Here is a 26387-nt window from a genome sequence, read left to right on the forward strand (position 1 = left end):
TCAGGCCTGGGTGTGGCTAGAGAAATTGAACTCAGGTTTGATAAACCACAGTTAAGTTATGTTTTAACAGGGGGGGGGGGAAATCACTTTTTCACACAGGGCCATGTAGGTTTGGATTTTCTTTCTCCCTTAATAATAAAAACCTTAATTTAAAAACTGCATTTTGTGTTTACTTGTGTTGTCTTTGACTAATATTTAAATTTGTTCTGAAACATTTAAGAGTGACAACCATGCAAAAAAATAAGAAATCAGGAAGGGGGCAAACACTTTTTCACGCCACTATATATATATATATATATATATATATATATATATATATATATATATATATAGCCATTGCATGCCTCGATGCGTCTGTTTAAAAAAAAAAAAAAGAGAAGAAATTAGTTCTGCTAGATAACCTCTTTTTAAACTCCTCGAACACGGACATACGCTAAAACTGCAGAACGTGATGTGATGAATCCTTTTAAATTTGCACGCCACTTTAAGAGCCCCTCATTTAAATTGCACAGCGCATGCGTAAATCCGGGTATATTGTAGGAAGAAAACATCACAACACACGTAGCAAAGTTTTTACAATCCTAAAATACAAATTATACATATTTTATAAATCTGCAGTTAACAACTACTGTATCGATAGTTAAAAGTAAAAAATCTATCAGCGTTTTATTAGTTCGCTGGTTTTTTTCAGTTCTGTCTAGCAGTCTAGCCGGTTGTAACTGGTTTTGGCTGGTATGCTGATTCTGCGCAGTAGGTGTAAACAGGAAGAAGATGGAAAATTTAAGCTAAATTTAAAATGAGTCGCGGAATGTTGGATAGGAAACAAAATTACAAAAATTATAGTATTGCGGTGTTTGGGATACAGTATTATTGTTTATCGATAACAAATCTTCGAATGTGATATTTGCAGTTATTTTGTAATTGGCTTCTGTTTTATTGCTTGTCTGGCCATTGACCGACGAAAATCTAGTTCAGCAGGATATGATTCTGGTGGTTTTATAAAATGAGACCTTAACCAGCCGTATCAAATGCAAGAGATAGCTGACATTGTTAAACGTAAAATATCCCATGGTTTTCTAAACCCCGCTTTTATTTCCTTTCCGAGCTGAGAAGGTGCGGATAATACCTTACGTTTGCTAACAGTCGTTATCCAAGCTAGATAGCTGTTAGCTAATTTTATGCGGGCATTATCGTTACGGTAGAATCGTTTTCGTTCGATACATTGACATTATTTTAGCATTAATTTGAGACGTAATTTAAAATTAGCATTGCCGCCGGAAAGAAATGGTTCAGAAAGACAAGTCTGTGGAGCCCTCGCAACCAGACGGCGAGCCGAACGCCAACCCGGGGCCGGCTGAAGTAGCTGTTGAACCACAGGCGGCGGATGAGGAGCCCGGTATTGGTGTTGAGATAAGCGGCCATCGAAAATTTATCAGCGGCGTGGTGGAAGGTGAGAAAAGAACTGGCTTGTTAAGGAACATTTGCTATAATGTGGTTTAAATTGCATGGATAACGTGGAGCGATTTTCGTTCAGTTTTATATTCGCTAGCTAACGTTAGCTCAGTTATATACGAAAAGCTACATGTGTCTGCTGTGGCGCTTAGTTATGGGATGCCATTTGGAGCTGCCTGCAAAATTGCCGATGTTCTTCACTTAAAATGGCTTGCTATCGTGTGTAAATGTCGTGTGTTTTTGCTTGACCGTCCTTGGTCACTGATTCGAGTTTGACTTCATACTTAGTGGGCTTGACATGTCGCCTTTGGTTGGTCGTAAGCAATTAAAATGGTAGGTATTGATTACATTTCTGTGTTGGTCGACATCTACTGGTTGAAACATGGATCCTCCCGTTTATAATGGATTGCAATGATAACGGACACAGACCACCACAATTACATTTCAGACTCGTGGTAAAATTATGATGTATTTGACTCCTCTGTTCAACCATTTCCATATGTCTCATAGTTTTATCAATGCTTTGAACCAGATTCACAGTGTTGATTTAATTGGTTAGACGACACTGGCTACATCCTGTAAAGTGGGTGGGTTTATGCCACTGAACTACACTGATTACACCTAGCTTGTGTCAAAGCAATATAAGTCCTTGCACCCAACAGAAGCATTATCTTAATTGAATGTAGGACCTATTTCCCCTTGTCTTTCCAGAAGGAAGTCCCAATTGCATTTAAATTGGCTTGCTTGCTATTAAAAGTTGATAAGCCAGTGGTGACAAAATACAAGACTAGTCATACTAACTTCAGCCACAACCAACTGACTGTCTGTCAAAAACCTTTGACCAATGACTTTTTGTCTGTAAATAGTACTGGGCCTTGTTCACGCAGCTTCCAGAAGATTCGTCTTTACTATTTATTAGAGAAAGAGGAATATCAGTGACATGTAAGGCACTATTTTCAATGCCTTCTGTCCGAAAACAGGAGATCTGGCATGGAACGTGGACTGGTGTTCCCTGAATCTATGCACAGTTAGCTGAGTAGAATATCTCCATGGCCAATTAGCTAGCTATTAAATAGAAAAATTGCCAGCTATTTTAGAGTGCTTTGGTTTGCTTTATTGGGCTAGCCTAAATATCGCTGGCTAACTTTAGCTAGTTGTGGTGGTAATGCTACTTAACAATAGAAATGCCCCCCCCCCCCCCTTTTTTTTAACTTCCTATTGACCCATGACTTGTCCACCATTACACTATCGATTTCTGCATGTTACAAAATGAAATGAAATATATGATGCAACTGAATGAATTTAATTTGTATTTATAAAACATAGTGGTTATGTAGGCTAAGTGAGAAATGTATCGAGGCATAGGAGTATTACAGGCACACTGAGAAAAGTGCTACATTGTGCAAAATAAGACAAAAAAACAAAATGGAAAAATAGTTGAACAAATACAAGGTATTGGGTGTGTGCCTTTATACACTGTGCTTTTATACACTGTCTGCTTTTAAACTGTGTGTGCTTTTAAACTCTGTCCTTCCCCTCTGTACTCATCAACTGCGCAGAGAATAGGCAGATGTTTTGGTTTGTGTGAGTAGGGCCTGCACAGAAGTTTGATGCCTTTCACACAGCTGTCCTATAGTCAGTTCACTCAGTTACAGAACTATATGCCGGAAGCGCCATCTCCACGCAGTTATAAACGGTCATTTGTAAGACTACAATTATTAATCCCTCCTTAAAAGTCTTTATCAAGTTTATCCCGCGATTGCAATGACTGAGTTTTGTGTGATTTATATGTGCAAATTAGCTTAGATAGCACTTGGTGGAGGAATTGACATAATATCATTTTTAATAGCTAGCTCCCTGAAAAAGCCGCTGCCACTCCCTCGCGTTTCTCCGACGGCGCGGATAGGTTCCACCTCCTGCACACCAGCAGCTGCGCATGTGCACTTCAACAATGGGAATGCAGCCAGCCAGCCAGCTACTCCCTCAGTCAGAGACCTTCATTGTTCCAGGTTGGCCCTCTGGGTCCAGAAAAAAAAATGATCACACAAGGCAATGCAAGCAGGCCTTTTTCTGTCCTTGTGGTCAAATTGTGTTTGGTCATTTTGCAGATGAAACGTGCTGACCTCCGTACGGCCAGTCTGAAAACATCCTGTTTTAATCTTGTGAGCAGGGCCAGTCTCAAGGGACGTTCTGCTGAAGTGTGCTGAAATGGCTGAAGTAGAAAGGATGAATGAATGACTGTGACAGTGAAAAGGAATCTCTTTTTTTGTGTTTGAAATGACAGGCTTTTATGGGAGACCATGGACTATGGAACAAAGGAAAGAACTGTTCAGGAGGTATTTGGATAGTTTTCTTTTATCATAACCTGTTTTAAAGGTAACCTATTTTAAGGGTAACCTGTTTTAAAGCAATCTTGGGAAAAGTAGTGCCAAATCCTACTGTAACCATATTGTATGTATAATAATGAAATAAAAATAAAACATTTGGAGGTCTGTTGTTGTTTGGCAAGTTTGTAATGAACTGTATGCATTCTATGGGGATTTTGCAAGCTACAAACTGCTTTACAAAATAATGATGTTTTCCAGGCAACAGAAATGGGGGTTGAATACATACCTTTATGCTCCAAAAGATGACTACAAACACAGGATGTTTTGGAGAGAAATGTATTCTGTTGAAGAAGCAGGTAGGACCAGCCCTACAGTTCTGTTTGCCTGAATTTAAGGTTATGATCAAAAGCCATATTAACTGTGCCAATGATGTCGGCCATTGGTGGATATAGGTTTATGTAAATGGGAAAAAAAAATTGGGCCTTCTTTGGATGTGTCCTATTGAGGCGAAGAAAGTGAGCGTTTACAAGACTGTGGGTGAACTTCCCATGCATAATGCAGCATTTACAATTAATAATAATAATAATAATAATAATTATAATAATAGTAATAATAGTGCTCCGTTAGTAACCACTTTATATCAGCTGGCATTCTGTGTGCCACTAAAGTATTGGCTGTACACAAAACTGTAAAATACCTTTTTAAGGCTTGGACCTGAACAGCCTCTCTTACATTCTTTCAATGTTATACATGATAGCGATCATATTTAATTATGCTAAATTAATTAACAAGTGGTGTTGTGATATACATATCACCTCCAAGGGCATTGCTGTTATAGTTTATATGCAGGCAGAAAAGTTGCTCTTCTGAGGTTGAAATCAAATGAAATCAAATCAGCTTATTTAAATGAATATCTTAAGGAGCAGCCTTTCATCACTACCTCTTTCGCCATGTTATTAAGATTTAAAATACATGTAAAAATCCCTTTTTCATCCATCGCCACCTCAGCACTATGCAAGGGTTGTACAAAGAAAGATTTTACTGAGGGTAACCAGGGTTTGTCCCTGCATTGTAAAATCTTAGGCAGGCCTCCTGAATGCCAAACGTACCGAGCTTTTTTTAAACGGCTGAACTGTTGCATCCTGTAAAGTATGGTGCAGTTTGGACACCTGCCGGTACTGTTCTACACGACAGGTCTCTGACGTTCATGAGCCCAGCCCCCGTGCCCCGTTTGGTTAGAGCCACTACTGTGGTACCCACATTTGCTGCGAGGGTCCAAAATCTGGGGACATTTCCCCACTATCTTCAACATTTTTAAAAAATACAAACTTCCACATTTCCCACAAATACATTGGCATTTGCAAGGGTTTAGCCCTAAAGGATTGGCTCTGTAAAAATGTGCATTTGTCTCTCTTGTGCATCCTTATCAAGGGTGTCAATAATTCTGGACCGACTGATGGTGGAAAAGCAGTTATATTGTGCAGTGTAATACCAAAAATGTTATTTCCATGCAGTGATGTCCTAATAGAGACATACCATATGTTGTAATCTGAAGTTGTATTGGACATCTGTGACAGTACTGGAAAAGTGTCCTCTTAATATGTTTACTTCTTTCAGAGCAACTGATGACTCTGATAGGTGCTGCTAAAGAGCATGGCATTGAGTTCATTTATGCCATATCCCCTGGCCTGGACATCACCTTCTCCAACCAGAAAGAAGTTTCCACACTCAAACGCAAGTTAGACCAGGCAAGGGACTTTACTTTACAGTATAATACATCTAAATGCTGTATATTTGGTGTGTGAATGCGCACTACATTGAATTCTTCAATTTCCCCTACCTTTGGCAAGGCAGAGCTTCCCTTATGTTAATGCATGAGCATGCATTATTTCAGCCCTGGTCTATGCAGCTTTTATCTCTTGATCAATTATGGTTGTCGAAAATGTGTTCAGGTTCGACCACAGTTGTGTGGTTAAACCTATTTTGACACAATGCTATGGCTTTAAGGAGGTGCAAGAGTAAAAAGTGTAATGAAGAGCAATTAGCAGCTCATTACTATACAGACTATTAGTATGGTTTGAACAAAAACCTGCATACACATGCACAGTGGGTCCCCAGGTAATACCCAGGGTTGAAAAACACTGCATTATAGCATGCATTACACCATGCTGTATGAATTAACAGTAATATCTGTTACTGAAAATATACAAGTAATGAATTTATCATTAAAACGCAATCTAAAACTAATAATGCACTGATGAACTGCTCGTTTTCCAGATTGCAATTTGCGTTCATTAAACATTTATATCTGAATGTTTCTGAAGATATCACTGTGTTTTTTCTCCTGCAGGTGACCCATTTTGGTTGCCGGTCATTTGCCTTACTTTTTGATGATATTGATCATAACATGTGCCCAGCGGATAAGGAAGTGTTCAGTTCTTTTGCACATGCACAAGTGTCTATCACCAATGAGATCTTCCAGTATTTGGGAGAGCCAGAGACATTTTTGTTCTGTCCTACAGGTATGGATTTTAATTTAATTTAAATATAATGCCATGGGGCGCTTTGGAGATTGGGTGAACATTTCTTTAGATATGTTTATGTAGATAATTATGGGAGTGTTTAAGCACCTGCTGCTGCTTTGCATTTAAACTATTTTAGGTTGGGATACACCAATATGAAAGTTATAGGCCCATATTCGATTGTTCAAACAACACAATTGGCCAAGACCGATCACAAATAGGATAATAACAAACAAAATATTGGAATTGGTCTTGGCCAATTATGTTTGAACAATCGAAGAAACAAAAAGTAAATTTTTTACATTTTATTTAGAAACTGCTCATTTCATTACAAAATATAAAAAAAATAACTTTTTGTTTCTTTTTCCCTCCGTCATCAGAGTACTGTGGAACATTCTGTTATCCAAACGTCGCCCAGTCTCCCTACCTGCGGACAATCGGTGAGAAGCTCCTCCCAGGAATTGAAGTGCTTTGGACAGGTAATATTTCAGAACTCATAATGTTTTTTTTTATTGTCAAATATTAGATGGAATCTATCTGCCATTTTCTTTTGATATAATAAAACCTTTGACCCAAGCCAAAAATGTGAATTTGTATTTTCTTTTTTGGGGGAAAAATAAGCCTTTCTTCAATATAGCAGACAAGTAAAACTGGTTATTTTGGCTCAAGTATGATAGTTGGTTGTAATAGTGAATATAGGGGGTAATACAGTTTTCTCTCTCTTTTAGGTCCCAAAGTGGTCTCCAAAGACATAACTGTGGAGTCTATCGAAGAGGTCTCGAAGATCCTGAAGAGAGCCCCGGTCATCTGGGACAACATCCACGCCAACGACTACGACCAGAAGAGGCTTTTCCTGGGTCCATATAAGGGCCGGTCCACTGAACTCATCCCACGACTGAAAGGGGTCCTCACCAACCCCAACTGCGAATTTGAGTCCAACTTTGTGGCTATCCACACCCTGGCCACGTGGTACAAGTCCAACATGAACGGTGTGCGAAAAGACGTTGTCATGAGTGAGTCCAGCTTGCGCTAATAATACTCTCCCTCTGGTATGTCTGTGTCTAAAAGCGACTGGCAACTTAAAACATTAAACCCTGGCAGAAGGCTTTGGAACAAAGGAGAGTGGTCTGCAAAAAAACGTTTTATTTGCAAGCAAAGGCTACCAGAGTTGTGGAAATTTTCCCATATTTGTAATTTCTCTGGAGACTGCTGAACCTTAAGTCATCTTGGTGATTCTTATTTCCCTTCCTCCAATTCTTCTTTTTTCCAAGTTTTTTGTTTCATCTGGAAAGCAGTTTGAATATAATGTATTGAAAGGTTTTTAATAACATTTGTATGTATTTATTTATTTATTGTTATAGTGTCTTGGTGTGGAAATTGGTTTCTGCTCTCGGTTTGGTTCTTAACCAGAAAGACGAACAGACCCTTGCTTCCATTGCCTGCTGGACTAACACGCGTCGTTATCCAGCCTTGTTCAGCTGTAGTCCCGTTAAAGCTGTGTGGCGTGTTGCTGTTGCAGCGGACGGTGAGGACAGCACCGTGTCCATACAGATCAAGCTGGAGAACGAGGGCAGTGACGAGGAGCTGGAGACGGACATGCTCTACAGCCCCCAGCTGGCTCTGAAGCTCGCTCTCACCGAGTGGCTGGGAGAGTTTGGGGTTCCTCATCAGTACAACAGTAAGCACAAAACCTACTGGCTACATGGATATGTTTCTGGGCTGAAGCCAGTTTCCCACTCTAGCAATAATTTGATTTTGGCAAGTATTAGTTGAAGCAGTTTTTTATTTGATATGCATAATTGTCCTGTCAATGATTGTGCTCTGGTCATGAGTGAATGTTTGCACTCGCAATACATTAAGCAGACATAAAAATGAATGATTTGGTACATTTGAGTGAGGTGTATTTCATGTGTTACAACCTGGTGTTTGTCTATTGCTGTTTATGTTAATGCTGTTCCCAGCCAGTAAGGTGATGGTGTGTCTTGATCTGACCTTCTGGTCCTGATAGCTGTGCCCAATTGAATTGACAGGCCGGCAGGTGCCTCACAGTGGAGCGAAGAGTTTGGCCATCGACGTCCCCTCCCTGGTCTCCACAAGCCTGGGCTCTTCTACAACGGTGACCACCGTCTTCCAGCAGCCGATCATGAGCCAGGTGGTGGCGGAGGACCTCAGCCAGGAGGAGCCCCACCACCTGGGCAAGGAGGAGGAGGTGGAGGTGGAGGTGGAGGCGGAGAAGAAGGACACGGACGAGGAGCCAATGGAGACTGCGGCGGAGAAGCAGGACGAGGCCGAGGCCAAGAGCGTCAACCACATCCTGACCGAGATCGCCAAGGCCAAGATGGCCGAGGAGCTCAAGCCCATGGACACGGACAAGGAGAGCATGGCCGAGTCCAAGTCCCCGGAGATGTCCCTCCAGGAGGACTCCGGCAGCGACGTGGCCCCCATGCAGACCGACGAGCAGCTGGCCAAGGAGCCCTTTGTGCCCGGGCCCAACGAGAAGCCCCTGTTCAGCGCCGAGGCCGTGTCCCTGGAGGACCTGACCCTGCTGGCCGAGCTCTTCTACCTGCCCTATGAGCACGGGCCCAAGGCCGTGCAGATGCTCAAGGAGTTCAACTGGCTCCGGGCCAACAGCAGCATCGTCAGCGTCAACTCCCAGGCCAAAGAGCCCGAGAAGGTGAACAGCCCTCAGATATGCGCGCTTAAGCATTTACTCGCATCTCACATAGGCTTGTGCCCCAGTGACATTTAGTGTCAGTGTTTCCTGGTTATTTAGGGAAAACCCAGGAATGGTCACGTTAGCTATCATATATCTCACTTGTAGGCTTGTGCCTCTCCCTGACTTCTGCTCTTGGGGATCGAGATCCCAGTGACATTTAGTGTCAGCGTTTCCTGGGCAAACCCAGGAACGGTCACATTCGTTCCCGAGCGAAGTTCGACCCTGTATCGTGAGTGGCTGGGCTGAGGTGAAGGTGACCGATGGAGACGTTGGCTTTGCAGGTGGCAGAGTGGCAGTCCAGGGCCGAGAAGTTTGAGGAGATGTGCTGCTCCGTCATCCAGATGTTCACCAGGGTCTCCAACTCCGCCAACAGGACCATTCTGTACGACCTGTATCCCTACATATGGGACATAAAGAGTATCATCTCTATGGTGAAGTCTTTTGTTCAATGGCTAGGTAGGTGCAGTTGCTTCCCCCACATTTATTCACTGAAAGGCCTTCACTTATTTGATTAGCCCATGAAATAAGTTCTTTTCTCACATGGTACTCATTTGCCTTTTAGGTGTCCTTCATACCTAAAAACTTTCCAAGTTGGAAATCACGGGGCCACTTTACACATATTTTGAATAGTAAGACGCCGTCAGTTTATTTTATATTCAACAGTCCGCAGTTTGTTTTCAAGTAAAACTGATGATGTATTTATTTTGTATTTTTATTTTTGTAAAACTAAAGTTTAAAAAAAACAAACACATTCTGTGGGTAGCTGTTAAAGATCTACTCCAATCGCTGCACATCTCTCTTCTGTTGGCTTTCTTTTAATTTCTTGGGCTAATTATTTCCTTGGATTCAAGCATAGGCCATTTCAGGTCTATTCATTCATATATTTTTATTTATTTATTTATTTGAATGACTGAATGCTGTCTGCACTCTGAGCCAGTTTGTCTCCTGCCGTGGTGTGATAATAAAGATGTTGTGAACCGTGGCCATTGGTGCCTGTGCTGTGCTCCTCCTGGCTGTGTGTCATGCACACGTCAGTGCTGCTCTGACTGGGTTAACCCCGGCTGCCAGCTCCTTTTAAGCGTCCCCGATGTGAAGGATTATGGGTCCTTCCGACCCTGGCACGCACACAAGCCTGCCAACTGAAGGCTTTTCTTCTGCAAAGGAGAAATATTGCATGATGGGTAATGGGCAATATTTGCAGTGCATGATAATTTCAGCACTAGGTGTTATTGCGGTGCTTTAACAACTCCATATGGAGCATTGGAATATGTATAAAACTTCACTTAAATATGCAGTGAGCAGCACTTTGGATTTGAAACAAAACAGTGATTAAAAAACAAAAAAACAGCACAAAAGAAATGATACATTTAGACCGTCCTGTATCTTCCGGTCGGGAAGGATTGCAGAAAAACCTGCTATGATTGTAATTCTAACTGTGCCAACCCCCCAGGTCTGTCTTACCATTCACCTAACTTAAAATATACCCCATTTCATGTTTTATGAGGCCTGTTTCTCACTGTAGTTGCATGTGGAACTGGGTATTGCTCCAGTTAGAATAATTTATTCTGTTGAATGTAAAGCTTTTTCCACTGAGAAAGCAGCTGCCTGACCTGTAAGATTACTGAGGAAACGGCACGTCTCTTTCTCTTCACCTACTGTATGAGGAGAGCAACAAACTAATGTACAAAACTACAGTTCTGTTTAGTATTGGTATCTATTACATTTTGTTTCTATTATCTACTAAAGGCCGGAGGTGCAAACACCTGGTAGAGTTCTGTTTATCATTGATCGAGTTAAGAATTAGGTGTCTGAGAAATCAGCCAGTATCTGCAAACAGATTTGAGTTCTCGGATCCGTCATCTGGATGGACATCCTGTACTCTGAAATGAGTGAATATTGCTGCCAGTTTTACATATGGCAGTGAAGATTATAATACGGTAGTGGTTGAAATATGCTCAATGAGAACACCTTGTGTGCTGTATATTTTATTCATTATTATTTTAAGTGTAAAGGGTGAAGTCCCTTTTCTGACTTATCTCCACGTCACCTGTCTGACAGTGATCTGCTAGGTGTGTGATGTAGTGGGTGAATCTTTAGCCAGATCAGTCCACCATTGTTTTCGGAAAGATCCACAGATCTAGAGTCTTTTCCATTTTCCTGTTTCTGTGCTGGAAGCAGTGCAGAGAGCAGTCAGTCAAAGCTACGCTGAGTCTATTGGCCCTTTCCTGAATACGGTTACTAATGACATTTTCTATTGTCTTCTCCCTTGGTTGTGTACAGACGGACGAATCCAGTGCAACAGTTTCTACTGCTATTGGAGCGTCAGTGCCTGCCGTACACTCAGTGCTGGCCTTAGGATTTTTTCCAAAAATGATTGCCTTTCTTCTGAAATGTTCTCCTAATCATATATGCATTCATTCCTCAGATAGTTTGTATTAAAACGGTATGAAACTGTTTGTTTTTGAATGAAGTCACATTTGCGCAGCGTTGGTAATATGGTTTTAACATTCTTTTTCTTTTCTCTCACAGCTATTCTGACTTGTTTTTTTACATATATTGTCAGGCCTAGTGAGCTGATTTAGACACAGGCAGCACTGTGTACTTCCAAAGAGGAATTCAAATCGGGGAAGCTTCAAAAATCAGGGGGGTGGCGGGGTTATTGTTATTAATTAACGTAGGAGTGTAGAATTCCTCTTTGCAGTACATCCAGTTACTGTGTCTAAACAGCTCATCACATTTAGAATACATGATGATCTTGTGTATTGTCTGATCTTGTCATGTGACTCGAAATGTGACCCAAACTATTTTAGTGATAGTTAAATTTTTTCCATTATCTGTTCATATAACAGTTTCCATTTATCTCGGGTTCACCAGCAAATCCTCTTGAACTAAGAGATGATGTTGATTGGCAGATAGACTCTGCCAAGCTCCCAGTTGATTCTCTGAACCGATAACTTGATTTGGCTGTGAAGTCCTGCAAGTTTCCCCATCAAACTGGGCCTGCAGGTCATGTGACAAGGCAGACAACATTAAAATGTGACTTCTTAGCCGAGGCACAGGGATAAACCGGGCACAGTGGATTCAAGCTTACATGTCAATCTTTCAGAAGAATTTCAGTTCAGTTTTCTTAGCAGAATTTGAAATACGGCCATTGGTACTCTACCATGTGTGAATATTTCCAAAATACAAAACTGCCCAAAAGTGAGCTTCACTGCTGTGTTCTAAAACCAGCAGCACTCTTTGCTCAATCTCTGGGTACTCAATTTCCCTAATGTAATGAGAGGTAAATATTTAATGTTACATCTTGGCATTTTAATTAAAGTTTGAAATAACACACAAAGTGTGCATTGAATGAGAGGACTACAATTCCTCCCTATGAATGAATGAATGCATAATTTCCTTTGGAAAGTCTGATCACATAAAAACCTGCTTGGGTTGCAAATAGACAAGCGTAAGCTCCAGTTGCTTGAGCCCGTGTGGCCTGTGCCTTGTTGTAAAATGATATATATATATATATATATATGGTATTTTTGCTTGTTCAGTTCTGCTTGTGTATTTTTACATATATAAAATGTTTCTGTGATGAATGCAGATGACTTAATGTGCTTTTGAGTGATACTGGATATAGAAGCATCTGCCCCCCCCCCACCCCTCACCCCTCCATTTTTGCCAAAAAGCCCCCCTTTTTCCCCTCTCACATAACGTTCTCCACTTGGATCTGATCCCAACAGGGTGTCGTAGTCAGTCTTCAGCACAGTTCTTAAGTGGAGACCAAGAGCCTTGGGCCTTTAGGGGCGGTCTAGCGGGAGAGTTCCAGGTATCAAATGTCAAATTCACCACTGATTTGTTGAAATTAAAAAACGGAGAGAAAAAAAAAAAAAAAAAAAAAAAAAACTGGTGTGCCTCTGAATCGAAAGGGTTGGTCTGTATAAGGCATGCTTTCATCATCCCCGCATTCGGACCTCTAGTCTGGCTAATCCTCTCCCCCCTCAGAACCCTAAACCAGAGCAGGGCTCCACTCTTGGGCCTGCGTTGTCGATTGGCCGGGTTGCATAACTAAAGGTCGGTGCTGATTGTGGTTGCGGAGCCTCCAGGGCAGAAGCGCTGGGCCGCGGGGACTGGATTAGGCGAGCGGACCGTGGCTAACGCAGAAGGAGCCCCCTCTCTTTCAGCGAGCGGCCCGTGGAGATGCAGCCTTTCCCGGCGCGCGAGCCGCGCGGCATGGCTAGGGTTTGATCTTCATGACATCTCATTTCTTTGCAGGAAGCACAGCATCCCCCCGCCCCGCCCCGCCCCGCCCCGCTCCCCCCCCTCCCCCCCCCGCGCGCTGCACCCGCTTCGCCCAGCCGCCACGCGCCCGCCAGCTCGCCCGCGCACGGTTCCATGAGCAACACGCCCCGATGGAGCTTTCCCTGATTAATCACGAAACGCGTCTGCCACCCGTCCCCATTCGGCCTCTGTTCCGGAATATTCCCTCTGGCTACCGGTGTGTTTGTGACACGCACAACTTTTGTGTGTCTTTTGTCCCCCATGTTGGGACATTTGTGGTCTGAAGATCAGTTTCCTCTTTAATCAGGAGAAGCAACATCCCGGTACACGTATGAGTTTGACTTCTGGATTGAACTTAAAGCAAAGTGAAGCAGATGTTTATACCAGCTGTGAAAAGCAAAGTTTTTTGCACCTCTGTTTTGCTCATGGAACTTCTTACCCTCCACCTTCCCACGTCACCTTTCTCTACAGGAGTTTTGGCGCAGCGAAGTCGTTCTGCGACTGCCTGTTTAAGGGAAAGGGGCATCTCCATTAGTCAGGCCTTTTCAGACCAAACCTTTCCTCTCAGATATTGTTATTTTACTTTTGTGTCCTCCCTGTGCACTTCTGTAAGCTCTGTATGTAAAACCTGTAAACGGTGACAGAAGTGATCACCTTTGGTACCGGTGCTATGACTAACCATAATGGAAAAGGGTCCTGGTAACCATTAGTGAAAGACGCTGTAGTTTTACACTGACCGTAGTCAGCAGAGCTCATTCTAACTGGCTCAGCCGTAACTTCTCATTGGACCTTATTGTTGTGGAGTTATCGCAGAAGTAGCAAATGTAATATTAGAAGTTGTGAGTCCCTGCAGAAGAGGAAGTGGACTGTGGCGTCCTCAGGCGAGAGTACTCAGCGTGTCGTGTTTGGTTTTCGCAGAGGTTGCTGCCGATCGACGGGGCGAACGATCTTTTCTACCAGCCACCCCCTTCAATGCCGACCTCGAAAATCTATTCCATCCGGCCGTATTATCCCAAAGACGAGGTTTGTGCTCTTCTTTTTGTTATCCGCTCCAGAACCGTAGTCCACTATTCCCCCCCCCACATGATGAGTCAAGTGTGATTAATTAGCCGTTTATTTTTATTCACTAATGCGACTCATTTACATTATTCATTATTCATTATTCAGTTTTTACTATAATATTTGGCGGCCTGTAGCGTTGTGGTTCAATGACTGGGACCCCCAAGGTCGGTGGTTCGAATCCCGTTGTAGCCACAATAAGATCCGCACAGCCGTCGTGCCCTTGAGCAAGGCCCTTAACCCTGCATTGCTCCAGGGGAGGATTGTCTCCTGCTTAGTCTAATCAACTGTACGTCACTGGATAAGAGCGTCTGCCAAATACCATTAATGTAATGATGTAATATTGGCAGCCATTGTTATTGGCCTTTTTGCATTATCAGTTTCACAGTTGCTGAGCGTGTCAGTTTGTTGAATTCCGGGATTGCATTTGTGGCTGGAATCAAAACCAGCATACACACGGGATCTCCTGGGTGGAGTTTGAAACCCACCGAGCTATAGTGTACAGTCTGCTTGTGCGTGGAGTGTGAGAGGCTGCAGTGTTTGACGTGGCCTGCCCTGTGTGAGAGGCTGCAGTGTGAGAGGCTGCAGTGTTTGACGTGGCCTGCCCTGTGTGAGACGCTGCAGTGTGAGAGGCTGCAGTGTTTGAGGTGGCCTGCCCTGTGTGAGAGGCTGCAGTGTGAGAGGCTGCAGTGTTTGACGTGGCCTGCCCTGTGTGAGAGGCTGCAGTGTGAGAGGCTGCAGTGTGAGAGGCTGCAGTGTGAGAGGCTGCAGTGTGAGAGGCTGCAGTGTGAGAGGCTGCAGTGTGAGAGGCTGCAGTGTTTGACGTGGCCTGCCCTGTGTGAGAGGCTGCAGTGTGAGAGGCTGCAGTGTTTGACGTGGCCTGCCCTGTGGTTTCAGCGCTCTGTGTACAGGATCTGCAGGGAGATGTACAGCGAGGGGCTGGAGGAAGCTCCTTTCGGCGAGCAGGAGTCCGATCTGATCGGAGACCGGTAAGGCATGATTACCCAGAATACTGCTGCTCTTTTATCAGGGATTTGTTATCAGTGGCAGCATAATGCACAAACCAATGTTGGTGTATCTAGTGACTAAAAGGCTGGGACTATACGTTAGACTTGGAAGGTGTGGTGGGCGGAGCGCAGTCTAGTTTGGGGCTGTAACCGTGCGTCCCACAGGCTGGTGGGCGGGTTCCTGAGCCTCAGCCCAGACTACGGCTTCGTGCTGGAGGATGAGGAGGGCATCTGCGGCTACGCCCTGGGCACCGTGGACGTCAGCCCCTTCGTGAAGAAGTGCCAGATGAGCTGGATCCCCAGCATGCAGGAGAAGTACAACAAGCCCGACTCCGAGAAAGACCTGTCTGATGCAGAGGTGAGTTTTCACCCAGCCCTCCGGTAAATGGAGGAATGTGAAGTCGTTTTAGAGACCTGTGGTATTGTGTCAATCGGGTGTTGTAAATTGATTGAGTTGTCGCATTGTCATGGTCGTGTAAGGCTGTTTGCTTGAACTAAGTAGAAATGCGTGCGGTAAGATTGAGTGTATGAACTCATTTACTGTTCTTCTGTCCCCCGAACCTTTAGCCTAGCGACCGCCTTCCCTGTTCTGCCGGTCGTATGCGAGCTGAACTTGATCTCTTCCCTCCGCTGTCCCCCTCTGTCACACAGAAAATGATGTTGAGCTTTCATGAGGAAGAGGAGGTCCTGCCAGAGTCCTTCCTCAGCAATTTCCCCTCTCTGATCAAAGTCGACATCCACGCGAAAGTCACGGACCCCAGCGTAGCCAAGAGCATGATGGGATGTCTTCTGTCGTCATTAAAAGCCAATGGTGAGTGGGCCTGGAGCCAGGAGCGTGATTATCAGGTTTTCACACACAGGAAGTGACATCAAAACACACTCATTTAATTGACTCATTTCTGAAAGATACAGATGCACAATAATTAAATAGAATTTGTAGTGCTTTTACATTGGCAGTTTCACAAAGATGCCTTAATGAAACCATAAAAGCCAGTCCTATAGAATAATCTATTTCTATTTCTATTTCTATTCTCTCTCTCTCTCTCTCTCTCTCTCTCTCTCTCTCTCTCTCTCTCTCTCTCTCTCTCTCTCTCTCTCTCTCTCTCTCTCTCTCTCTCTCTCTCTTTCTTTCTTTCTTTCTTTCTTTCTTTCTTTCTTTCTTTCTTTCTTTCCATACCTATAGGCTCCCACGGTGCCTTCTGTGAAGTAAGGCAGATGGACAAGCGGATGTTGGACTTTTACAGCAAACTGGGCTGCTTCGAGGTGGCCAAGATGGAAGGGTTCCCGAAAGATGTGATCATTATGGGACGGAGCCTGTGAAGTTAGGGGCAGGAGGGGGGGGGCTTTGAGCTCTGGGGGAGAGGTCTGTGATCACCTTAGACAATATTACCACCACCCCGACCGGGTCAATACCACCACCGACCGAGAGAAACAGCGGCGTCTCTGCCTTTTAACGTCCGCCACCCCCCGTCAGAACCGCCCGCAGAGGCCTCGACCATTCCCTGCTGACATCGCAGCTGTTGAAAATCGAGGCTTTTGAAGGCTTTAGCAGGTTAGGGCAGTCTCAAGATTGTAGCCGAGGTCTCCAGGTGGCACCCCCCGTGTTCCTGTGGCCCGCCAGGGGCCGGGGCCAGGCCCACAGGGGTCATCTCAGTCCTGGGCGCGCGTCAGTCCCCGAGGGGCGGGGCGGCAGGAGCGTTACATCTCGCCCTCCTGCAGCGTAACATCTCGCCCTCCTGCAGCGTAAACGGCCGAAGGCTCGGGTTGTGCTCCGCAAAGCCTCGTTCACCTACTCCCGTTTCATTTCCTTCTTCTCTCCCAGCCGTATTTTCTTTCATACTGGACAGAGCGTGCATGTGACCCATGCCAAATTTCTTCCACTATTACAAGGGGGGATGATGATGACACTGGATTGGATAACGAGTCCTGTGTCATTTCACTTCACGATGTCTCCGATCTGTAATGGCTGTATTACAGATATTGCTATAGACTAACCGGATGGTTGACTCATCTTCCTTCCAGTTATTTTTCTTAACGACCGAATGCTTTGGTAGAGTTTCCATGACGGTGTCTCATGACGAGCCGTTGAATCTGGAACGAAACCGTTAAGAATAGTCAGCCATTTGGTTGCCCTGCAGTAATACATGTTGTGATATAGCCACATTGTTGATTACAGCCTACAGTCTGTAACCTGTACACAGGGAGCTGCACCCGAGCGGCTGTATTAAGTTCCAGAATGAGTGGTGCTAAAACCCGCATGCCTTGGTGTTTGTGCTGCTGATGGATGGAGCGTACGCTGAGCCGGAGTGCAGGGAGCGGCAGGTGGAGAGGACGGCACCGCACCCCCGGGAGCTGCTTCTGATCCTGCGCACCCCTGTTTTTAACCCGCCGCCGTTTCAGTAGAACCCGTCCACAGCCAGGATGGAGTCCTGGTGAAAGTATTCTCCACTCGGTCTGTGGGCTCCTTGGTACAGGCCAACTGCCTTGTTTTGGAAGGATAAAATATACCTAGTTGGAAAGTGTCTAAGGGCTCATCCACACCAAGAACAGTAACTATGAGGATGTTGTTTTAATGTTTTACTTTAACAATAATGACAATATAATTGAAATGACTTCCCGAGCGATTTTTTTTCCAGCTGCATGAAAGACAGCCAGTCAAAATCCACCCGGATTTACAGGGCGTCACGTGCAAAACTGCAGATGACATGGCCGAGAGACTGTTTACAGAACGTTATGGTTCAGCAGTGTGGTTAATGGTTATGGTTGTAGGACTAGTTCTTGGTGTGGATGGGCCTTAACATGGGTTTCTGAGGAGGAACCACTTTAACCTTCTGGATGGTCCACAGTAGTAAGGAGTTTGATGAGGAAGTGATAATGGTTCATTTTGGCTATTCTTTTACCTAGAGTCTGAGCTATTCCAGGGGTCTGCAGCCCTGGTGCTGGAGAGTGACATGCTCTTCTGATTTTCTTTATTTTAACATGTTTTCATCTTAAAATATGCAGCATATCCAGACCCTGGAAACTGAATGAGGACAGTTAACCAATCCGCTGCTTTCATCGGTCAGTAACGGGCGAGTGGCTCTGCAGGACCAGGTGTGCAGATTCCCAGGCCAGACACAAACAGGAACTGCTCAACCTCTCATTCCAGTGTGATGATTCTGATACACCACACCACATGCATCCTACGTTAAACAGAATGATTTAATCTTCCCCACAAAGTGCTTTTAACATTTTGCAGTTGTGTGTAATTGCCTTTTGAGAGGGGGGGAGCGTTCAGCACTGTGAGGAAAGGCCTGGGAAGTGCTGAGGAGCAGTCTGAGGGTGGCTCACCACACTGCGTTTGCCTGGAGTTACGGACTGCTGCTTCAGTACACGACTGGCTGTGACGCGAAGCTTTAGCGGGCTCGGACCCTGCTGCACAACGTGTTGAGAAGTCCTTATTAAAATTATGTCTTAGTCCATTGCCATTCCAGTGTGGGGGTCAGAGAAAGCAGATTGTAATTATGATGAACACACCAGTACCTTTATCATAAGCTACTGAACAGGAGGGTGCAGACTGTGGGATGAGTGTAGAAGTTTCTGAATATTACCCTTTTCTTTCTTTTTTCTTTTCAATCTAACATACTGGTGAGACCTGGTTCTTGATGCTTGACATTTCAGCCTTGATGTGTGTACAGAGGCTGTCCCCATTGCCAAAGGGGTGAAGGAAAGGATTACACTTAAGGCCGTTACATTTACACGTTTAATTGTTAGAGGTATTGGTAGGCCTTTTTTGTATCATGTATTTTATACTGTTTTTTTTATGTAGATGTAACTTGAAGGTCTAGAAAAAGCACTTTGACCATAGCACATTCAAGTACGGCTTGTCTGTATTGTAGAATTGCCTGACAATTTAATGTTGATATTGCATTCATGGGTGTTATGCATGGTGCATAATAGATGGAAAGATTTGTAACATTATGTCCATACCGTTTGCCATTCGGTAGGTATCTATGGTAGGCTATACAGCTGTGTGGAATTCAACAGCAGTGGGAGAATGCTGTCCGCATTAGGGATAACTCCCTTCTGTCTTGTACTCAGTCTCAGATTACAACTGTGCTGACAAGATTTTAAGCCTTGTGTTTTTAGGTGTTTTGTTTCATAACCAATGTTCTTTTACCTCAATATATATTTTAGTCTTCCTCATGGTTTTTTTTTTTCCCCCCCCCTCTCAGTGAGCACAAAAAAAAGAAAAAGAAAAAAAAAGTAAAGTTCATGAAGATGTACTCTAAGTGAAGACGCTTGGTTTACTCTGCCTTTCCTGCCGCTTCTGCTCTTGTCCCATGGCCCTCTGTTGTTTCCCCACGAGTGGATTTAGCTGAAGCCCTTTGCATCAGAGCTTGTTGCCTTGACTACTGTGGACCGAGGATATGATGAAGTTCTGTTACACCGGTTTGCTTTCACCGGACGGAGTCGGCACCTGTAGACATAATTTATTCATTCATGTTGTCGTTACTGTTTGGAAGATTTGGCAGTTCTCAGTTTCATCACGTCGTGTTGTTTTCCCTCCTTAGAGAAGCCCCCTTTCTCCTGTCCCTGCTTTCAGGCCCACTTCAGAACGCAGCGCGGCTTCTGATGCGGATAGTTCAATGAGTACCAAATGGAGGCATTTCAGTATACCAGGATGTTAAAAGGACATGTAGCTGTAATTTCTGTAAGATTTGTATGTAATTAAGATGGTTAATAATAAAGTGTGTTTAATCAAGTGTCTGTGGTGTAGGCCTGCTTTATGAACTGTCTTACCCGACACATTCATTCTCTGTGGCCAATGGACATTCATGTAACCAGCATTACAGGTATGAGCTAGTTTGATTTATTTGTTTAAACCAAGTGAACGGGGGTCTATAGGAATTTATTTCTTCTACTTAAGCGCCATACTCACCTTCCTTTTTCTCAAAATGTTCTTCCCCCAATTCTAATACTTTTCATCTTCATCCAACTTCATTAATACCCAAAATACAAATCCTAACCATAATGATATCAAATAATGGCAAACTAATCCAGCCCATACCAATTTTAAACTACTATTTTATAATTTTATCTTGTTTTCCCTCGAGCAAATTTAGATTTTTTTGCTGCACATTTCCCTTTATTTTCTTCTCTATACTTGTCTATGATGGTTTCCTTTCATTTCTATATAATATCCACAATACCCATTTTCATGAAATGTTAAATGCAAGTGATCATTGAATACAGTTGCTGGCACCATTTTAGATTAGATCAAAGTGATTTGCAATTGGAACAAAGTACTGGGGATTGGATCTGGGCTATGTACACATTCTGTTTTATGTTTACCTGGTGCTTGGATACAGTAACAATGAGTGTCATGTACTGAACAGACCATAAGGTCTCTGCACACAAGGAATTACGGAAGCTTCCTGAAACTAAAGTCACGTAAGTCGAGTCAAATTAAACCATTAATTTTAATCTTCAATATTATGTTGAAAGTTTGATCTGACTTGTACATTTTGAGTCTACAAAATATGTGTACAGAGCATTTTCTCCTCTGTAAAAATAAGTTTTGTGGTCATTTTACTTCAAACTCATTGCTTGTACATGCAGTACTATATAAGTGTATTTTGTGGGTTTCATTGTGTTTAAAAAAAATCATGTTTCAGTCATGAAAGGCCCTGTATTCTTGGGTTCCCATGACCGAGGAAGCGGTCTGAAAAGTTTTCCTGAGTAGCAGAGAGGTAACTCAGAGACGAGTGCTACACAATCCCGTGTGCTCCACCTGCATCCCAAGACCGCACAATGTTCTCCAATCCCACTGGGCCACACGCACTTTGGCCAGGAATCGGGCACTCCCTGCTCCCAGTCTACAGCCATCCAAACCAGCCCTTTGTCCAGACGTGGAGGTACTTTGGGGATCCGTATGAGACAGCCGGCCCGGTCGAATACCACCACTACTACGGACTGAACCCCTTGTTTTTACCCAGCCCCCGCTGGCAGTACCAGCAGCCGTACGTGTATCCGGCTGTGCTGAGCCTGAACCCTGCCCCAGCTCAGCCCCGGACCCAGGGGAAGGAGAGCTGGCCCGAGGGGGCCACCCTGAAGGTGGAGCTCCGCTGGGGGAAGCTGCAGAGGGTGTACGGCCGCCCCCGTCACCTGCCCGAGTTCGTGAAGGAGGACCTGCGCAGGGTGTACGGCACGTACCCCAGGACTGACGTGAGCGTCACGTACCGGGCCGGGGAGTACGTGGTGCGGGGGGACCCCCACGTGGGCGACCAGGAGTACAGGGTGGAGAAGAAGGTGCTGCGTCGGCTGGAAAGCCCCCCCCAGGACCGCACCAGCGAGATGGCAGAGGGGAAGAAGAGGAAAAAGTGAATGGACATGCTGGAAGACAAGGTCCGGGGTCAACTTCCCTCTATATTTCAGAACAAGGGTGTTGTGAAACTAGAATGCCAGAATTAATTTGAAGGGAATGGGATGGGTTTTTAATCAATGTAGAATTTAATGTTTGGGTAAAAAATATTATATTATAATATAATACTTTTAAGTTGCAATTCTTCTGCTTTAAGGTATGAAACCCACATATTACACAAGTACAAATTGTAATCATATTGAAGTAGATTTGTCAATTTTCAAGCTGAGTAGGTAAAAGGAATTAATATCACTTTAGTATCAATATGCACAAACACTGGTTATAAGGATACAGTTCAAATTTGTTCTTATGTTGACATCTTGTGGCAGTTTTGAGACGCTGCACTGTTATGAAATATATGTTTGCCTAAAATGAATCCCAGTATACAACATATAGTATTTGTATCTCGGTTTATGACACCAGCAACACATTTCAATCGTTTTAAATGAATTAACCTATCATTACCCCAGAGGGAATTTGTCTCGTGCACAATTCACACAGCGTTTTAAACATTAAGAAACGGATGCATCAATAATCAGTAGATGAATCACATATGCTAGCATCATCATCACATCATACAATCCCACAAGACAAGCTATAGTACAATCCTACAAGAGAAGCAACAGTACAATCCATGGTTAACATGCTATGTTAACATGCTAATTCTAGCATAACCACATTAAGTGATTGCTGGCAAAGGCCGGAGGTTCGCATTGGCAAGGCTCATTGTCAATTGGTTCAGCCTCACACCGGGGAATTATCTAGTTCTAACTATTTATTTCACCCAGTTAACATAATTTCCTATATATCTGAATCATATTTGTGTGTGTGTGTGTGTGTGTGTGTGTGTGTGTGTGTGTGTGTGTGTGTGTGCATGTTTTCACTTTTTGGGCAAAAAACCATGGCATGTGTTTTCCATTAATTTCTCAAAATGTATTTCCATTCATTCATTTTACCATGAGGTGGCACGGATGGTGCAGTGGGTAGCACTGACGCTCCACAGCAAGGAGGTCCTGGGTTTGAATCCCCGTCGGCCAGGGCCTCTCTGTGCGGAGTTTGCATGTTCTCCTCGTGTTTGCGTGGGTTTCCTCTGGGTACTCTGGTTTCCTCCCACAGTCCAAAGACATGCAGGTTAGGCTGATTGGAGAGTCTAAATTGCCCGTAGGTATGAGTGTGTGAGTGAATGGTGTGTGTGCCCTGCGATGGACTGGCGACCTGTCCAGGGTGTATTCCTGCCTTTTGCCCAATGTATGCTGGGATAGGCTCCAGCCCCCCTGCGACCCTGTTCAGGATAAGCAGGTTAGGATAATGAATGAATGAATGAATTTCACCACGATTGTTGAAAGAAGATGACCTTTTATCCAACTGAGTCAAAAAAATCATACTTACAAATATGCCCATTTCTTTTACTTTTGGGGTTTGAGCGAGAATTCATTATATATTTATTGTTGTTTTCTGTCAGATTAGGGTTAGTGGTGAAGGTTATGGTTAGGGGTTAGCAATAGATTCACTTAAATAAAAAATGGAGGTACATTTTATGTTAGTGTTTTTCGCTTCTTGGATACACTTTTATCACGGTACATACACTTCAGAATACTTTAAAAGCATCTCTTTTATAAATTTCAACATTTTTGGACAAAATACTATAGCGTTATGTATTTTGCGATTTTCTTCTGAAATACATTTTTCAGACATATTGTCCTCTATTTATTTTACAATTGCTGTGACCAAAACCTGACTCTCCATCTATCTGTATCTAAAAACTGAATTGTAAACTTTTTCACCATTTTTCAGTCTAAGAAGCATGATTGTCTACACTTCCATATGAAGAAATTGCTTTGTAATCATTTTCACCATTTAAATAAATGTTCCATCAGACAATTCTTCAAAAGCATTTGTATTAATTTATTTGATGGTTGTGATGGTTGTGATTGTCTATACTTCTGTATCAAAATATAAATGCATTGCAAAAAAATCGCACCATTTCTGGACATAAGACTATATAGTCTTATGTATTTTTGCCATTTTCAACTAAAATACATTTCTTGAAAAACCTTTTAATTCATTTATTTCACCTTGGTTGTGACAAAAAAAAGGGGTATTCTATCATTCTGTAACAAATAAAATTCACTGTAAAACTTATATATAAGTTTTTAGATTTTATTCTCATGTATTTAGCCATTGTCCATAGAAATCCAGCTTTCACAATACATTTCTTCAAACAAATAGTTTTTCAATTATTTCATCTTGGTTCTGACCGAAGCATGATTCCTTTTTGATCTTTATCAAAAAAACTGCATGGGACATTTTTTCACCATTTTTTAAAATGAGACTTTATTCCATTGAAATGCATTTTACCATAACTTTCTTCCACAACATTATGTCCAGGAACAGGATTGTTACCACTGGTATACAATTGTATACATACATTTAAGGTTTACTTTCAAATTTAATGTTATTCTCGCAATAATGTATATAGATGTGTGTAAAAAAGCCTTGCGCCTTAAATGTTCCTGTCTGTTGGTCCATTGCCATTGTGTGGAAGACGTATGAGATGAGGTATGAGAACTCAATGGTCACAGATGCATTGATACATATTTCTGTTTTAAAAAAGTAACATTAAATCTTTATTCACCAGTCTGGGCAGATGTTTGTTTTGAAAATCATCCAGAAATCTTCTGAGCATGAATATGTTTGTTCTTGACAATGAATGGGTAGAAAGTCAAAAGTCTTTGCTGGGTGGTCGTTAGAAACAAACAAAACCCAGAACCATCCTTACATTTGATTGGTATCATATGAAACCTTGTCATTAGTGATGCCAATATTTATTGTGCTAACCAACTAGACCGACAGATGATTTTTATATTGACAACCATATGGCGTGCCAAATGCGACATTAAATTCTATCATTTTTCTGCACATTTTCCCCCACATTTAAGCAAAATATCTATTTTTATCTTCTTTTAAAAAAAAAAATATTTTAAATGTTTAAATGTGCTGTCTCAAAATATAAAGGCATACTTATTTGTAGTTTCCATTATTTAGCTAAATGTATAACCACTCAGCTAAATGATTCATACATTAAGCTTAAAGTTTTGTACGTTTAGTTAAACATTTAGCTAAATTATTAATACATTTAGCTAAAAGTTTTATATATTTAAATATTTAGTGAAATATTTTATACATTTATTTAAATATTTAGCTGAATGATTTGTATACTTAGCTAATATTTAGCTTCACATTTTATAAATTTAGTTAAATATTTGGCTAGATGTTTCATACATTTCATTAAATATCTAGCTACATGTTTTATAAATGTAAAAGTGGTTATACATTTAGCTAAATAATGGAAACCCTTACATATACAATTTTGGGACAGCACATTTAACCATTTACATCTATCTTTTCAATGATCTTTATAGGGAAAAAAAGGTTCAATCTGAGAAGAAAATAGATATCTAGCTCAATGTATAAAACATTTAATGTATTAAAACATGTATTAATCTAATATTTAACAAAAACTATAAAATATTTAACTAAACATTTTGGTAAATCTATGAAACATTTAGCGAAATATTTAAATAAATGTTTTATACATTTAGTTAAATATTTAGCTAAATGATTCATACATGTTTTATACATTTAGCTAAATAATAGAAACCACTAAATCATTTAGCATTTAGCTTATATATATATAATTTTGGGACAGCACATTTAACATTTACATCTGTCTTTTAATAAAAATAATAAATATAGGAAACATTTACTTTTTTGTTAAATGTGAGAAAAAAAGGTATATTTTGCTTAAATATGTGTAGAAATGCACAGAAAAATGCCTGCTTTTAATGTCACATTTGGAACCCATACAAGAAATTATGAAATCAGGAAATCATATACACAAAGTAGCATTATACACAAATATCTACAAAGCAACAATATGCTGCAAATAACAATGAACATTGCAAAAATTGCAATACCCTTCCTTGCAGAATTTTAATATGGAAAATGACCATTATCCTCTGCTAAAATGTGCATATACATACATACATAGCCTTTCTTTTTTCCCATACTGCTTTTATTATGCATAAACACACAGTAAATGAAATATACAGAACTAAGTATTTGGCAAATGTGGTAAAAAAAGTACCTTCAATTAATGTTTAAAGAAGCAATGTGAATACAAATATTAAATATTAATTTCTTCATGTCCTTTGAAGTAAATAACTGCTGTATGGAACATTTTTGCTTGGAAATTGATTGCAAGGCATTCATTGAAAACACACAATTGAAAATTAAGACAGAATATTTGCATGTTTCAATTTTCATTTTTTGTATAAAAAGTTTTGTATCATAACCTGTAATTACAGTGATACAGTATTCTTTCAGAAGTCTGTATTCATAAAATGTTATGCCTGAGATCCAAATTACTGTGTACTGTCAGTCTTAAACAGCAGTTACATTACGGTATTTAGTGAAAGTTCATTTAAAAATGAATGCTACTGTACTGTTTAAGTTTGTAATCATGCAAACTTGCTAGTCCTTCAGACAGAAATGATAAAAGTGTAAATATAAACATATTAAATACAACTACTACTACTACTACTACTACTAATAATAATAATAATCAAATGT

The 26387-nt window shown here is 42.0% G+C and overlaps 1 protein-coding gene across 3 annotated transcripts; it reads left to right on the forward strand.

The window, feature by feature from the left end:
* The first annotated feature begins 762 nt into the window (after window positions 1-762).
* Window positions 763-20097, forward strand: oga (O-GlcNAcase). Of its 3 annotated transcripts, none has more exons than XM_061228303.1 (16): window positions 763-1450; window positions 3707-3788; window positions 4038-4135; window positions 5397-5527; window positions 6130-6301; window positions 6682-6780; window positions 7030-7314; window positions 7821-7979; window positions 8332-8975; window positions 9299-9473; window positions 12749-12834; window positions 14205-14309; window positions 15243-15334; window positions 15518-15710; window positions 16004-16163; window positions 16536-20097. In XM_061228303.1, the coding sequence occupies exons 1-16, from the start codon at window positions 1285-1287 to the stop codon at window positions 16670-16672; spliced, it is 2784 nt and encodes a 927-aa protein (XP_061084287.1). In that variant the 5' UTR covers window positions 763-1284; the 3' UTR covers window positions 16673-20097. The 3 variants fall into 3 exon arrangements, with proteins under 3 accessions (XP_061084287.1, XP_061084288.1, XP_061084290.1); XM_061228304.1 differs by having other exon boundaries at window positions 3737-3788; XM_061228306.1 differs by lacking the exons at window positions 12749-12834; window positions 16004-16163; window positions 16536-20097 and having other exon boundaries at window positions 15518-15704.
* Window positions 20098-26387: the final 6290 nt, after the last annotated feature.

This window comes from Conger conger, chromosome 18 (assembly GCF_963514075.1).
Source record: "Conger conger chromosome 18, fConCon1.1, whole genome shotgun sequence".
In the NCBI taxonomy this organism is placed as follows: Eukaryota; Metazoa; Chordata; class Actinopteri; order Anguilliformes; family Congridae; genus Conger; species Conger conger.